The sequence below is a fragment of the Sinocyclocheilus grahami genome, unplaced genomic scaffold (genome assembly GCF_001515645.1).
Source record: "Sinocyclocheilus grahami isolate Dianchi unplaced genomic scaffold, SAMN03320097.WGS_v1.1 scaffold603.1, whole genome shotgun sequence".
Classification (NCBI taxonomy): Eukaryota; Metazoa; Chordata; class Actinopteri; order Cypriniformes; family Cyprinidae; genus Sinocyclocheilus; species Sinocyclocheilus grahami.
In genome coordinates this window covers 432,522-448,857 of record NW_015505782.1, presented here as the reverse complement: position 1 = coordinate 448,857, position 16,336 = coordinate 432,522, and the positions used below count along the sequence as shown (strand labels likewise).

General features: G+C 34.3%; 1 protein-coding gene across 1 annotated transcript in view; it reads left to right on the top strand.

Annotated features, from left to right (window-relative positions):
• trpn1 (transient receptor potential cation channel, subfamily N, member 1) overlaps positions 1-16,336 on the top strand; it is a 52,360-nt gene that overhangs the window by 7,487 nt on the left and 28,537 nt on the right. Inside the window, exons 3-6 of the mRNA XM_016240893.1 lie at positions 5,808-5,903; positions 6,315-6,428; positions 8,548-8,652; positions 10,736-10,834. Of these exons, the coding sequence (XP_016096379.1) occupies positions 5,808-5,903; positions 6,315-6,428; positions 8,548-8,652; positions 10,736-10,834 (414 nt within the window). The remainder of the gene's footprint in view (positions 1-5,807; positions 5,904-6,314; positions 6,429-8,547; positions 8,653-10,735; positions 10,835-16,336) is intronic.

Here is a 16,336-nt window from a genome sequence, read left to right as displayed (position 1 = left end):
TCAAGAAACATTTATTATTATTATTATTATTATTATTAGGGATGCACCGATACCACTTTTTCCAGTACTCGCCCGATACGATACGTTTATTTTTGGTACTTGCCGATACCGAGTACCGATACCAATATTTTTTTTGCATTTGTAAATTGTTAAAGTATTGGGTACAGAAACCAAAATAGTATGTATAATATTAGTTGGTTAACTTAATTTATCAAATAGATACAGTCAAACCTAGTATTTGTACTGGTGCAGAATAGTACAGCCTAGCGCATTTCACACAGGCTAGATTCACTTTCGCCTGAAAGTCGTGTATGCCTAAGGTTGAAAATAAATGATATTTATAGTGAATGCCCCTATAAATGGCCTTATTTTTACGATTTAGTTTTAATCCAAGTGATGCGTGTGCTAAGTGAGTGAAAATCAAAGATCACACAACAGAATTGCGCGCTCTCTCTCTCTCTCTCTCTCTCCCTACCGTTCATTGTTTTACTTGTTTTTGACGTATCCGACTGAACTACGAACTTTCCAGTGATGTCTGTGAGAAAGGTATATTCACTCGACAAGCTCGCGCATCTGCGCCGCCGCGCGCTCAATCCACTCAGTGCGCTTTGCTTATCAACTTGCACATCAGCTATACAGGCATTAATACTGAATGTTTAACGTTATATTCATTGCATACATATACTTCGTAGACATCCTTAATCTCTAATAACTCCATTCTGCTGTCTGTTTTTCTGTTGTCGGTGTTTCATTGTCTGAATATGGCACTTATCACATGCTGTGTGGTATTGGCGTTTGGTATCGGGGCATTTTAACGAGTACGACTACAGGAGCTCAGTATCGGGCCCGATGTGCATCCCTAATTATTATCAATGCTTAAAACAGTTGTGCTGCTTCATATTTTTGTGGAAACCGTGATATATTTTATTCAGGATTCTTTGATGAATAGAAAGTTCAAAAGCTATATATAGAGGGAATTAAAAGTTGATCTTTTGTGTCAGGATTGTACCAATTATGCCCTGAAATGCTGTGTATAAGGCTGTGACGGTCGCCGTGACAACCGCGCCACCGCGGTGGTCTATTGCCACCAGTGGTAGTGCACGTGACGTCACACACTCTGTAACAAGCATAATACACAGCTTTGTATACAAGTGTAATAACCATGTGCCATACGGCGTTTCCTTTAGATCATGCTTTATACCGGAAAATACAGTTTATTCTGCATTCAGCAAATTAATTTCATGTTGAGCGATGGACCTTGTTGGGAAACCAAATAATACATCGCCGAACTGGAGCCATCTCCATTCATGTCACCCATCCGCGTTTGTACAAGTGTCTTCAAGTTCCCGTGATCGCAAACGCCCGGCTGGTCAGGTTTGTATTGGTGAAGCTTTCTCCAAACTGGCCAAATACATACGAGACCGCTGTAAATGGAAGATGCTAACAAGAAATGTGGAAACATACACCCCGATTCCTATTCCACTATTCTGCTTGGTGTGGAACAGTGAGCCGTGTCTACACCGTTGCAACACAACAGGTTGAGTCTGTCTACAGGACATTTGAATTTTGTGTCAGTACGTCATAAATAGGATGAGGCATCAGTTTACTGTCGGGGATTTGTCGTGTCATGTCGCGCCGCATCCAGTGTAGACAACATCACTGATTATAATGGGTTCTATAGCTAGGGTGCACATAAGTTTTTCAGCCTGGTTCTCATAAGAGAACCTGGAGATTTGGTTTGGTCCTCACACTGCACATAGTGTGACCCATTAAATATAACTATAAAAATGAAATTAATAATAGTGATAATATTATTGCACTTTATTTAGTTTGTTTTTTTAATTAAATAAACAAAATAATAAAGTGTGATAATACTATTAGATTTTTTATAGTTTTAAATACAAATACAATTATTTTATATTAAACAAAAATAAAATGCTAATATTTACTACTTCTTTTTTTATATAAATTTTCATCATTTTCAACCTTAAAACAGCAGGCTTTTATTTTGGAGGGTTGCCGGAAAGTAAGTATATGCGCTTCCGGGTTTAGCCCTGCCGATTGAAGAGCGTCAGTGAATGAAATTTCACAGTTTTGCATTATGCTTTGAAAACAGCAGTGGGTAGCCTAGATTTATACTTTTGAATAGAAATCTTATACAGTACAGTTTGTTGATCTAAAATGGCAATTGTGCATTAACAGATGTCAACCATGTCAGTACGCAAATGCGCTGTCAGAGCTTATTTATAAAGCGCATTTTTTATTTTGGTCGCGCATGCGAACCTGCGGACCACTTATGTGCACCCGTCTATAGCCTATTTTGTCGTGCTGCACCGAGCCGCTCATGTCCGGTGTAGACGGGGTGTATTTAACATTATTATTTAAGGCTATTTTCTTATTTAAATTTATTATTTCTTTGATATTTATTTTAGTGTTTTGTAGGCTGCGTGTTCATTAACAGAAGTGCTAAAAGAAACACGCACGTTTGTTAATAGATGATCGAACCTCATTTATTTATTTTTTGTTTCATTATATATATACCGCCGCGGTGGTAAAAATCTGCTACCGTCATAGCCCTAGCTGTGTAGGCCGTTCACTAGATTTAAAATTAGTGGTCGACCAAGGCCGATATTTGGCATTTTTCAAATATCGGCATTGGCCGATAAGTTTGGCATTAGCCGATGCATTCGAGGCGGGACCTTTATTATGACGGTGCGGCGGCACTGAGAATGGCAGTGAGGCTTCTACAACAAACTGCGTTGATGCTTCGAAGCTTTTGACACAGTGCTCTACTCCGCTATCTGGTGGTCAATAAAAATTCTTACACCAACTGTAACATGTTTTGTTCATTGGGATGTCATTGCAAGGTTTAATTGTCTATTTAATAAGCATATGTGTCATAGCAAGGTTGCATGTGTGTGTGCAGCGATAGAGTTTCCAAAATGTATTGTATTTTGCACAATACAATGACAATAAAGACTTTGTTCTTCATTTTTACTTGCATCAAACTTGTCTTTTCCCCTTCTTAATAGAATGTTTAATACGACAATAAATTAGACCTACGTCATTTTTCATTGCACCATTTTTGTGTCTTCCTTACAAAACAACACAAACATGCACATTGTTACAAAACACAAATGCATAAATACAAATGCAATTATTGCATTTAATATATTTTGCAATAATATATTGTTCTCACCAATGTGAGCTGTTGACAACAGAGGACGGCGTTCACAAGCAGCAAAAAATGTTTGTGGTTAAGGAAGGACTTTTATCCTTTTTGGGAACAGTGGTTTGCAAACCTTGCAAACTTAGTCGTATCTAGTTGTGAGATCTTGTGAAGTGTGCATGTGTATCCTGCATGATCGCGTGTTCTCTGCTTGACTTTCGGTCCTTGCGAATTGAATGCTTTAAACATTATATTTGTGATTTCAAATTATGCTGCGCTTTATGCATTTGCCCAATGTCATTTTCACTGTGTGCTGTATGAAACATGAGTGTTACCTTGGCTTTATTTGAAAAAATATGATTCCCAATGCACACAAACTTCCCAGAATACCGAGTGCTCTGTTGGTTACAGTGTTTACGTCCTTTTTAATTCTATTTTTATAAAATGTTTATTTATTTGTGAAAAATACTTTGTCATCTAAAGTATAAGTATGTTTATTTTACAAATTAATTTTTTTAATCCATTTTCAAATGATTTTAAATTTCTTAAATATTAATTAAAACAAATACATTTATATCAGCTTTATATCGGCCATTGGCCACCCTTCTTTCCAAGATATCGGCATCGGCTGCCAAAAAAAATCAATATCGGTCGACCACTATTTAATATCAATAGGCCACCCTTCTTTCCAAGATATCGGCATCGGCTGCCAAAAAAATCAATATCGGTCGACCACTATTTAATATCAATACTGAAGTTAATTTGTAAAATTCATATGAAAGATATTTCCTCCTGTGTTTTTTCCTGGTATTGCCATGTTCCATATGTACAAGCTAGAAAGATGCTTTCTCAAATAAATTTTATTAAAATAAGACTTTTTTTTGTTTTTAATTTTTGTATCTCTGTGTTTCTAAGCCCAAACTGCCACAGTTCAGTTACCATGCAAACTCCTGAAAATTTCTGGAATTTTGGTGATGTTTTTTGATACACTGTTTCAGACCAATGATAGTCATAATAGTGCTAACGGTTGTGTTTCTGTCGTTTTCTTTGTGGTTCACCACACTATAATGTTACAGTAGCATTAGCATGTTCCCTACTGTAAGCAGCTGAAATTGCAGTGCTGGTTAACATTTCTCTTTTGACAGGATGGCACAGATATTTCCAATACCAAAAATTACTTACAATAAATGTGAATTCACCAACCGCCTGTTTCAGAGAATCAACATTAATGCTGAACTGTGGTAATGTGGGTGCAAACTATGAAGTGGTGACTGCTTGCATCCTTTTCCCCTTTTCTTACAAACTTACGAGATCTGTGGTCATTCGGTAACTCTTGGCGATCCTGCTGGAATGTCTGTCCAGCTGTGCCTGTGTGTAAAGGAGATTCACTGAACCGTTGGAGTTAATTTGTGTCAGTGACTCAAAGCTTCTGTCGTGAAATGTCCTCGGATAACCTCTACAAGCATTATAGTCTTCCACTTCACAATCTGAGACACAGACTCCTGTGGAAACAGACAGTGAGGTCAATAGCGCACAGGACTAAATGTCATCCATGACTTGATTACAGCATTTACACTTTGAAGTCAGTATCAGAGATGATCACTGCAATGTATCATTGCATTTGATTTACTCTTTATTTTTCTCTATATTCTCATAACTCTCAAACAGTCATAACTTTAGAAAGATATACACTACAGGTCAAAAGTTTGGGATTGGTGAGATAAAAAAAAAAGAAAAGTTTTTTGAAAGTCTGTTATGCTCACCATTTGTTTAATCAAAAATACAATGAAAATTAAGAAATATTTTTTTAAATGTAAAAAAAAAAAAAGTTTTCTGTGTGAATATATTGTAAAATGTAATTTATTCCTGTGATGCGCATCTGAATTTTCAGCATCATTACTCCAGTCTTCAGTGTCACATGATCTTTCAGAAATCATTTTTTCTCATAACTCTCAAACAGTCATAACTTTAGAAAGATATACACTACAGGTCAAAAGTTTGGGATTGGTGAGATAAAAAAAAAGAAAAGTTTTTTGAAAGTCTGTTATGCTCACCATTTGTTTAATCAAAAATACAATGAAAATTAAGAAATATTTTTTTAAATGTAAAAAAAAAAAAAGTTTTCTGTGTGAATATATTGTAAAATGTAATTTATTCCTGTGATGCGCATCTGAATTTTCAGCATCATTACTCCAGTCTTCAGTGTCACATGATCTTTCAGAAATCATTTTAATATGCTGATTTGCTGCTCAAGAAACACTTATTATTATTATTATTATTATTATTATTATTATTATTATTATTATTATTATTATTATTATTATTATCAATGTTGAAAACAGTTAAAATGGTTAATATGGAGACTTTCAAAAACATAAAAAATAAAAAAATTCTTACCGATCCCATATATTTGACCGGTAGTGTATATTAAACGCATATTATACTTTTTTTGTATTAAAATGTATATTAAACCTAAGAAAAATAGAAGTAACTTTAAAAGGGATACATCCTGACAGAAATTTTAAGCATAGAATACAACTGATGACTACTTGCAATAACATATTTTACACTCTTGTGTTTTAATGATATGTATTTTTTGTAGGAATTAGTTCATTTTTATGTTGTTTTTATTGATCAGGATGGCAGATCAGCGTTACACATCGCTGCAGCTCACTCCAAAGACGAGATCGTCAAACTACTGGCCAGAAAAACTGATCCTAATTTACCAGCAGGGGTGAGATGTTCAGTTCACTTTTAGCTTCACATTATCATATTCAGCTCATATTGAGATATGTGTTTCTTTGAGGGGTAAAAGACCAAACAAATTGGTAAAAATGTTCCTAATAGTTTAATGTTTGTATGCATGGATTATTTAATTGCATTAAAAATTTAACTAAAAGTCAATCAAACGTCTGTTTCGTACCTTTAATCACACATTTCGTACTGTTGCACATTTTTAATAATGTATATAACAGTAGAACAGTCTTTTAATGTGATTATTCATTGACCTCTGAATGCATTTTGTGTGTAAATCTCATGAAGTTAATATTGTACTCCATGTATGTCAAAGAATAGCTCAGTATTAAAATGTCCAAAAACACTTGAATTCTCACATTGATTTAATTGAATTCTCATTCATGTTTAGCCCAGTGATCAGTTGCCCCTGCACTACGCAGCGTCTCGACCCACCGGAGGACTTGGTGTTGTGCAGACTCTGCTCAAGTTCTGCAGCAAAGATGCTCGTCTTATACCAGACAAGGTACAAAAGCATTGATCACGCTTATTGATTAATTATATGAGAAAAATGTGCCCTCCAGAAGCTTGCGTTCTGCAAGTGAACGGCGCTTTATAGTGCCATCGCAAAGAAGCACAAAATCACTTTCACCTTAATTGTTCCCTCCTGGAGGAATGACCTGCTTAACTCAATCCGAGCAGCTGAGTCCTTAGCCATCTTCAACAAACTCCTAAACACATCTCTTCCATCTACACTTGACCCTCCTACACTAGCACTCTTTATTATATTTCTATTCTAGCTACTTGTTTTTCTATTTATTTATTAAAATATCTTGACCCTCTAACACTTGCACTCTCAATTCTATTTCTATTCTATCTGCTTGTTTTTTTATTTATTAAAAAACTTGACACTCTAAAATAGCACTATTATAATTCTATTCTATCTACTTGTTTTCTTTTTAATTATTAAAAAATTTCCTAAAAATAACACTATTTTATTTATATTCTTTCTACTCATTTACATTTTATTTATTAAAAAACGTGATGCTAACAAGAGCACTCTATTCTATTTCTTTTCTATCTTGTTGTTTTCTATTCATTTATTAAAAACTCCCTCTAACACTAGCATGCTCAGTTCTATTTCTATTCTGTCTGCTTGTTTTCTTTTCTTTTAATAAAAAACTTGACACTCTAACACTAGCACTCTATTCTATTTCTATTCTATCTGCTTGTTTTCTTTTTATTTATTAAAAGACAAGAAAAAAATCAACCCTCTAACAGTAGCACTCTCTGTTCTGTTTCTATTCTATCTACTTGTTTTCTTTTTATTTATAAAAATACAACTTGACCCTCTAACACTAGCGTTCTCTATCCTTTTTCTAGTTTATCTACTTGTTATAAAAACAATTGCACTGCATTAGACTTTCTGGAACTTGTCACAGCACTTACATATTACTGCTCTTTTGTTGGTTTTGATTGCGTCTATTGTCCTCATTTGTAAGTCGTTTTGGATAAAAGTAGGGCTGCCCTCGACTAAGGATTTTTCTGGTCGACTAGTGGTTGTTCATTTGAAGCGTTAGTCGAATAATCGCACGTTTATTATTAGACCATTTAAATCATTATATTGGGCCTTTAATTGACTACATAGCCTAATAAACGCTCAAGTGCACGCATAAAGTTTGCTACAGCACACCGGCAGAAGTAATGATTATGAATGTGTCAGGGAAAAACAGTAAGGAGACTGCATTAACATTTTAATAATTTGATAAACTAGTGCTTTCTATGTTTTCAGCTTCAGAGATGAAGTCGGCGACACTGACTCTTCATCTCCGCAGTAGTGATGCGCCTGTGTGCATGTTTCATACGGATTACATAATCTGAGAATTTGTTTTCCATTTGAATTGGTTCATTTGAAAGTAGAAATTTCACTCTATATAGATATATTTTTAATGTCTGTAAGGCAAAGATATACACAAAGTTTTGCGCTCAAGTTCACAGAGACCGAGACGGCAGAAAGCGCATCCTGTTTGCTTTCATTATTTTACAAAAGCGCGGATTGTGAGTGCACACAAATAAACGTAGAGTCTTTACAGATTTTTAACCTTTATGTGTATGACCAAAAATGATGGAGTAAAGTGAGCGCTACTGTTTAGCTTCCACACTTCACACAGACACTTGAATAGCACACATTTCTCTAGATTAACATTAGATTGAGCGGCCATGTAAAGTTGCAAATACTTACATATTTCAGATGATAAGCCATATTTGAGGTCGATGAATGATTGGCGAGCGTTTGGATGTCCTGCCCGAGTACTGTATTACCAAAGACTAGCCGTTAACAATCTGTTAGTCACGGACTGCGCGACTTCGCCTTTTCGTTGCTTTTTTTTTTCTGCGACTAATAAAATTTTGGTCGACCAAGCTTCTTCTGGTCGACTAAGGATTAGTAGATTATTAGGGGGCAGCCCTAGATAAAAGCATCTACTAAATGACTAAATGTACATGTAAAAATGAGAAAAACAGGATATTTACTACAATGGCCAGATGTGGTGTTGTCATATGATTGTAATTGTTGGATACAGCTGAGAAGTAGATGTTCTTCACTACAAGATCAAATGTTCCCTGCCGTCTTCCTCTTTGTCCAGGATGGCTGCCTTCCGCTGCTGCTGGCTGTCGAAGCTGGGAATGTTGTGATTGTTCGGGAACTCCTCTCCTGCCAATCCGAGCCGCAGCTCAGAGCCATGAAGGCAGTAAGCATCCCATGAACTTCGAAACCTGAAGATTGCATTCATGCAATCGAATCAAGTTATTTTGTTGTTATTTAAGTCAAATAAGTAACCGTAATGCAAAACACCTTTTTAATATTATTTTCGAATGCCATTTGTGAAGTTAACAAACATGTTCTCAGTTAAAGCATAATGTACTGTAATTTAGGATTAATCAAATAAACAAAGTTCTGAATAGGAAACTCTGATCATAAAACTGCAATGGTTCACTTTCAGTTTTTCACTTTCAGAGTTTTACCACATTTGTTGATTTAGTTGGTTTTAAGTGTCATCAGTGGAAATGTAGCACTCATCTCTTACTCAAAACGAAGCTCTCTAGTTCTTAAATAGGTCAGTTCACTTTTCTTTGTCTAGATCTTATGGAAAATGACTCGTGTAAATTCTATTTCTTGAAATTCTAATCGTTTTTTTCCCCCCTTAAAAATAAGCAGTAAGATAATGTTGTTTTACAGTATTATTAATATTTGAAAAACCTTTTGTTCACCAAATCCAAGTCAGTTTGATACCTCCAATATCCAGGAAGCTACTTGACATTTTAAGAGTCATTAAGTTTTTTTTTTTTTTTTTTTTTGCTGAAAAACAAACAAACGGGTAAAACCAACTTGAATACAAAAATTGCATTTAAAAAAATTTGGCATGTGTTTTTTAACCAGATTATAAAAGATGTTGGACATCCTCATTTGCCTTTGATCCGGAACATCAAACCAGTGTTATTTTAGTGTCACAAATACTATTAGAGTTTTTGTTAATTGTTACATATTTACAAAACATGTTACAACAGTTACAACAGTTTTATATATTTTTTGGCCTCACATTTAACTTTATACTGTATTGTTTTTATTAATTTTTATTTATTTTAGTTGATTTAGTATTATTTGTTTTAGTACCTCAGGTTAAACAGAAATGAGAAATATTGTCTTGGCAACTAGCTGAAGTAAAATCAGATTTTTCTGAAAGTTTTATTTTATTTCAGTTAAAAGTGACACATCATGAAAATCTGACTTTTTCCGTGTTTAAGTGCTATAATCGTGTCCCCGGTGCATCTGCCAACCCACAAAACGTGAAAAAGGACAACCCAGTAACTTTGCTTTGATAAGCAAGCTTGTTTAAAAAGCCGCTCCAATTTCGCTCCCCCCGTGACGTAGAAAGGGGACCTTATTATAATATCACCGCCCCTTGATCTGCACGTTTCCACCCATGGCGGCACCATTGTATTTTTGCAAGGGACAAAGGTGTACCAGTTCTAACGCTATGGCGAATGTTTGAGCAAAGCATGCTAACTATTCTGTCTTTGGCTGCACAGACGAGCACAGAACACTATTTAGGGTCCCAGCCTCAGAGGAGATAAGAGAGCAGTGGATTTATTGATTTATTTACTGTATATTACACTGCTTCCACACAGATCTAATATAAACATGTGATTCTTTCCCAGCTGTTTACCTTCACAGACATAACCCACTGTTTTTGTAACTCGTGTGTTTTTAACAAAAACTTGTGTGTATTTGACAGTTTTAAGTGCAATTAGACATGAAAGAGAACTTAGTTTAGTACTCGCATGCCGTGTGACAGACGCTTTCTGTGCACATGCTCCGGATGTGTGCGCTCAGAAAACTGTATATCAGAAGTTTAAACTGATAAGGTTTATAACGCATGATTTCAGTGCGATAGACATGATAATCAAAATCAAACAAATGTTTTTTGTCAGAGTATCTGAGGTATGAGCTGTTTCCACTCAAAATAGGCAATTTCAAAATTATTTAATAAATGGGATATTTTGAGCTGAAACTTCACAGACACATTCTGGGGACACCTGAGACTTACATTACATATTCTAAAAAGGGTCATAATGAGTCTCCTTTAACCTTTATTTTATTGTTATTTTATTGTATTTTTTTATGGTTTTAGTTTAGTTGACGATTATAACCCTGCATCAAACCCAGAATCAATACCACTGTGATTGGCCATTGTTTTGAAACCATATGACCCAATTTTGCATCTCAGCATGATGTATCTGGTTTGCATTCTGATGGTTGAATTGTGTTTCCAGACAAACGGCGACACTGCGCTTCACATCTGCTGCAGACGGAAAGATGCTGAGATGGCCAAAGTCCTGGTGGAGTTTGGGGTGAATCCGGACTCTCAGAATGTAAGAAACTCTCTCTCTCTCACTCTCTCTCACACACACACACACACACACACAAACAACAAGCAAAGACATGCTCAAAGGGCTTCTCTGTTGTTGACTTGTCCGGTTCTTTGAGTCTGTGTCCTGTTGGCCATTGACCTTTGATTGATGGACAGATGCTTTTACCAAACCGGTTGAACATCAAGGCTTTCAGAGATGGTTTTGTGACCGTTTCCAGTTTAAAGCAAGTCATTAATTGTAGATGTTCTGAGATCTGTTTAGTTTGAGTCATGGTTCACGTCAGGCCAATAGCGAAACTATTGTATTGTATTTTATTTTTATATTTTACGGTATGTTTTCACTTTAATTTCAGTTAGATTTTTAGTCATTTTATTATGTGTTTTTGTATTTGTTTTTATAAATTTTTTTAATTCAGTATGTCTATATATTATTTATTAATTTCTAATTATTAGTTTGTTATTTTAGTACTAAAACTTTAGTTGACACATTTCTCGTTTTTATTTAGTTTAGTTTTTTATATATATATTATTTATATATATAGTTATTGTATATTTATTTCCAGAATCAAATATATATATTTTTTAATGGTTTTAGTTTTAGTTAATAAACTTAGGGAACGCAAAAGTCTTTTTTTCGTGTTACTGATTCAAGTGAACTTTTGGAGAAGTCATTAGCCTGAGGATTACATACTTTTGAATGGAAACATTATAATTTGTGTAATTTGTGTTTAAGCAGATTATGTTTGTCTAATGATGTGACTTAATTGAAGATTAGATCAAATCTAGACATTATTTTCCTTGCAACTGCATTCCAGGTTTCTGTTATACAAGTTAGCTTGTGCAGTTTCCACCATTATTATACAGTCGATTAACCCGAATGTGCGAGCCAGGAACAGAATAAAAGAACAGATTCGATCTCACTGAGAGCTTTAATAAGAAAAGACACAAGGCAATGGCAGAAGTGTGGATGGAGTTAATGGACAGAAGGGAGATAATGGATTTTGGAGGAGTTTTGAGTAAGGAAAAGGCAGATTTTGTACCCAAGGGACTTGTTGACATTTTTGGCCCCTTTTGATTGCTCACCAATTCTGTCTCCCTGTTAATGGTGCTTTCTTCCCCCCAGGGAAAGGAAGGAAGAGGAAGCAAATCTCAAAAACATCCGTGTCGATTATCCCTGTGTAAATGGAGATAGATGGTGTGATTGCTGATCACTTTAGCCACGTCCTGTGCAGATAACGTGTGTTATTTTACTATTAGTTATATGCTATTGTAGTTATTTATTGATTTATTTTAAATTTTGAATTACTTGTTATTTTAACCCTTTCAGTTTTCATTTTAATAGAATTTTTAGTAATTTTTTTAGGCTTCATAGTGTTATTAAAGGGGTCATCGGATGCTACATGCACTTTTACAAGTAGTTTGAACTGAAATGTGTGTTGGCTGTGTGTGTACACAAGCGATTGAGGTGTTCTGTTGTTAGATGTAATAATGAACATAGCAGTCGTCATTTACTCCCGACATCTGAGCCGTTGAAGACGCAGTGGATTTCGTTTGTTTCTGAAGGGAATGCTCCCCTGATCTGCGTAAATGCGTCTATGTTCGCGCGAATCATTCGTGATCCAGCTTCACCTACAGAAGAAGTGAGTATAAGGTTTTTTAATGAATCTTTGCAAATCGCCTTTCCTAATAATGTGCTAATTAGCAAGTTTCACAATGAATGCGGCTAAAGTAAACAGTCTCTCAGAGAGCAGCTCGGAAGAGAGGGGCGGGGTCAGCAGAGCTCATTAACATTTAAAGGGAAATGCTACAAAAACGGTTTGATCTGAAAAGAGCTGTTTTTGACAGGGTAAAAAAGGTGTTTTTACACTACCATTGAGAAATTTTAACCAACTACAAGTGCCTGCACTTCAGCGTCCATCAATCTATCACTGTTCTCCATACTTGCAAAATAAGTTGACACAATGTTTACAGTATGTTTACACGGCGTTTTAAATCATGGCGGGGGAGGGTGTTTTTGTACGCGTTTGGCCAATCAATGTCTACTTACGTCACGATTAGTAGCAGTTGTGCTGGTTAGACCCTGCTCTGGAGTAGGAGCTAATTTGGTTCTCGAAAAAGGCAGTCCGGTACTAAAATCGCACCTAGTTCCGGCGGTGCGAACACGCCAAAAAGTGGGTAGTTCCACAATTAGTTCTGGTACTATGAAAAGGTTCCCGCGGTGCGAAAGGCCCTTATGTTACAGACTTTTCATTAAGACCCTAAAGAATCATATCAACTTGTGGAAAATGGGCATCATATGACCCCTTTAGAATAAAATAAAATAAAATAAAAACAAAAAACTTCAGCCAGTTGCCCAGGAAACATTCCATTTAGTTTAATTTTATGTACTAAATTGATGTTTTAATTGTATTATACTGTATTCATGTGCATTACAGTCATTTTGCGTAATTTTATTAAGTACCTACAGTTTCTAGTACCCAGGAATGATTTTAAATTATTTGTCATTTGATTAAAAATAGTAACAAAAAAATTAATTTGTAATAAATTTTAAATAATTATTAAAATGACAATTAATAAATATAATTGTAATTTTATTAAAGCTGGCTCTATTCCTGTGCATTACAGTAATTTTGAGTAATTTTATTAATTACCTAGAATTACTTTAGGAATTTTAAAAATATTTTTAAAAAATATTATTTTTAAAAATTATAGTAATAAAATAAAATAATAATACAATTAAATAAAAAAATACTGTTAAATCAAATGTGAGGATTAAATCCACTGAAGGATGTGAGGATGAAAACTGCTCATTTGATAGGACCAGAAGTCATGAATATTAAAGGACCTGTCGACATATTTGTTCATATTTTTTTAGTTTTGTTGGAGACATAATGACACTTTTGCTAACATGAGATGCTTGAGGAGTGGGTTATATTTTCTAAAGCATAGTGAAAATGAGTTACACACAAAAATCTTCATCCTTGAACTGTCAGGAAAGAAGCCAACCTACTCTGTCACTGAGCGTTACCTTTAAAGTCTGCTGTGACAGCTGGGATTGCTTCTGGAGCGGTCTGGAGTTTTCTGTGAGGCTTGGAAACGAGTGAAGAGTGAGTTTGAAGGGTGGATGGAGGAAACTGTTTGTCCTGTTAAAGGTCAGGGACGGATGAACAGACAGCACTTATGGATGATTATTTGCATCATAATATTGCTCCACACCAGGGTTATTATAGATAACTTAAACCATAAAATAAACCTTTGTTACTTGAAATAAACTTTTACTGAAATAAAATAAAAAATAACAAGCTTATTTTATTCCAGCTAGTTCTCCAGGCAACATTGATGTACTAAAGTAACTTTAATTGAAATGCATTTAATAAAAACACTTTAGAAAACTGAACAACAAAGTTACCAAAATTTTAGAAAAAATTAAATGAAAACAAAAAATGTAAAACCAAAAACTACTTCAAAATATTAATAAAAACTATAATAGTATCCCATTACATCCCAACATTAAAAAAATGAAAATGAGAAATGTTGCCTAGATAACTAACTAAAATAAATGTTATAATGTAAATGATAATAACCCTGGTAGGGACTGAATTGGTAGTTGATTTGGATCCAAATCGAAGAAAGCACAGATTGAGTTTCAGATTCACGTTTAAGTGCTTTCTGATCAGTTATTCATCATTCATTAGAGAGTGTCCGGGTGCTTCATCTTCATAAGGTGGACACACACACACACACATTTACATTATATTTACATTTAGTAATTTAGCAGACACTTTTATCCAAAGTGACTTACAAATGAGGACAATAGATGCAATCAAAACCAGCAAAAGAGCAGTAATATGTAAGTGCTGTGACAAGTCCCGGTTAGTCTAATGCAGTACACATAGCAAGGTTTTATTTTATTTTTTAAATCATATAAATAAATTGTATAATAAAAAGAAAACAGATAGAATAGAAAAATAGTAGAGCAAGCTAGTGTTAGAGGCTTTTGCTAATATATATATATATACATATACTGTAAATGTGTGTGTGTGTGTGTATATATATATATATATATATATATATATATAATAAAGAAAACAAGCTGATACAATAAAAAGAAAACAAGTCGAAAGAATAAAAATAGAATAGAGAGTGCTTGTGTTAGAGGGTCCATTTTTCAAATAAATTTAAATAAGACAAGTCGAAAGAATAGAAATTCATTTACATTAACATTTAGTCATTTAGCAGACGCTTTTATCCAAAGCGACTTACAAATGAGGACAATGGAAGCAAACAAAATCAACAAAAGAGCAATGATATGCAAGTGCTATGACAAGCCAGTTAGCCTAAAGCCGCGGTCACACTAGACCTTTCGTTCCATTGGATTTTGGAGGCGTTTTGAGTAAGGAAAAGGCAGATTTTGTACCCAAGGCACTTGTTGACATTTTTGGCCCCTTTTGATTGCTCACCAATTCTGTCTCCCTGTTAATGGTGCTTTCTTCCCCCCAGGGAAAGGAAGGAAGAGGAAGAAAATCTCAAAAACATCCGTGTCGATTATCCCTGTGTAAATGGAGATAGATGGTGTGATTGCTGATCACTTTAGCCACGTCCTGTGCAGATAACGTGTGTTATTTTACTATTAGTTATATGCTATTGTAGTTATTTATTGATTTATTTTAAATTTAGAATTACTTGTTATTTTTACATTTTCAGTTTTCATTTTAATTGATTTTTTTGTCATTTTGTTAAGGGCTTCATAGTGTTATTAAAGTTAACTACTTTAAAATACAATAAAATAAAATAAAAGCAAAAAACTTCAGCCAGTTGCCCAGGAAACATTCCGTTTAGTTTAATTTTATGTACTAAATTGATGTTTTAATTGTATTATACTGTATTCATGTGCATTACAGTCATTTTGCGTAATTTTATTAAGTACCTACAGTTTCTAGTACCTAGGAATTATTTTAAATTATTTGTCATTTGATTAAAAATAGTAACAAAAAATGAATTTGTAATAAATTTTTAATAATTATTCAAATGACAATTAATAAATATAATTGTAATTTTATTAAAGCTGGCTCTATTCCTGTGCATTACAGTAATTTTGAGTAATTTTATTAATTACCTAGAATTACTTTAGGAATTACTGTAATAAAATAAAATAATAATAAAATTTAAAATACTGTTAAATCAAATGTGAGGATAAAAACCACTGAAGGATGTGAGGATGAAAACTGCTCATTTGATAGGACCAGAAGTCATGAATATTAAAGGACCTGTCGACATATTTGTTCATATTTTTTTAGTTTTGTTGGAGACATAATGACACTTTTGCTAACATGAGATGCTTGAGGAGTGGGTTATATTTTCTAAAGCATAGTGAAAATGAGTTACACTCAATCTGTGCTTTCTTCGATTTGGATCCAAATCAAAGAAGATCAGCCTTCCTGATAACGTTCGGGGTTCAGACACACTCTCTCTGTTTAAATCTAGATTAAAGACACATCTCTTT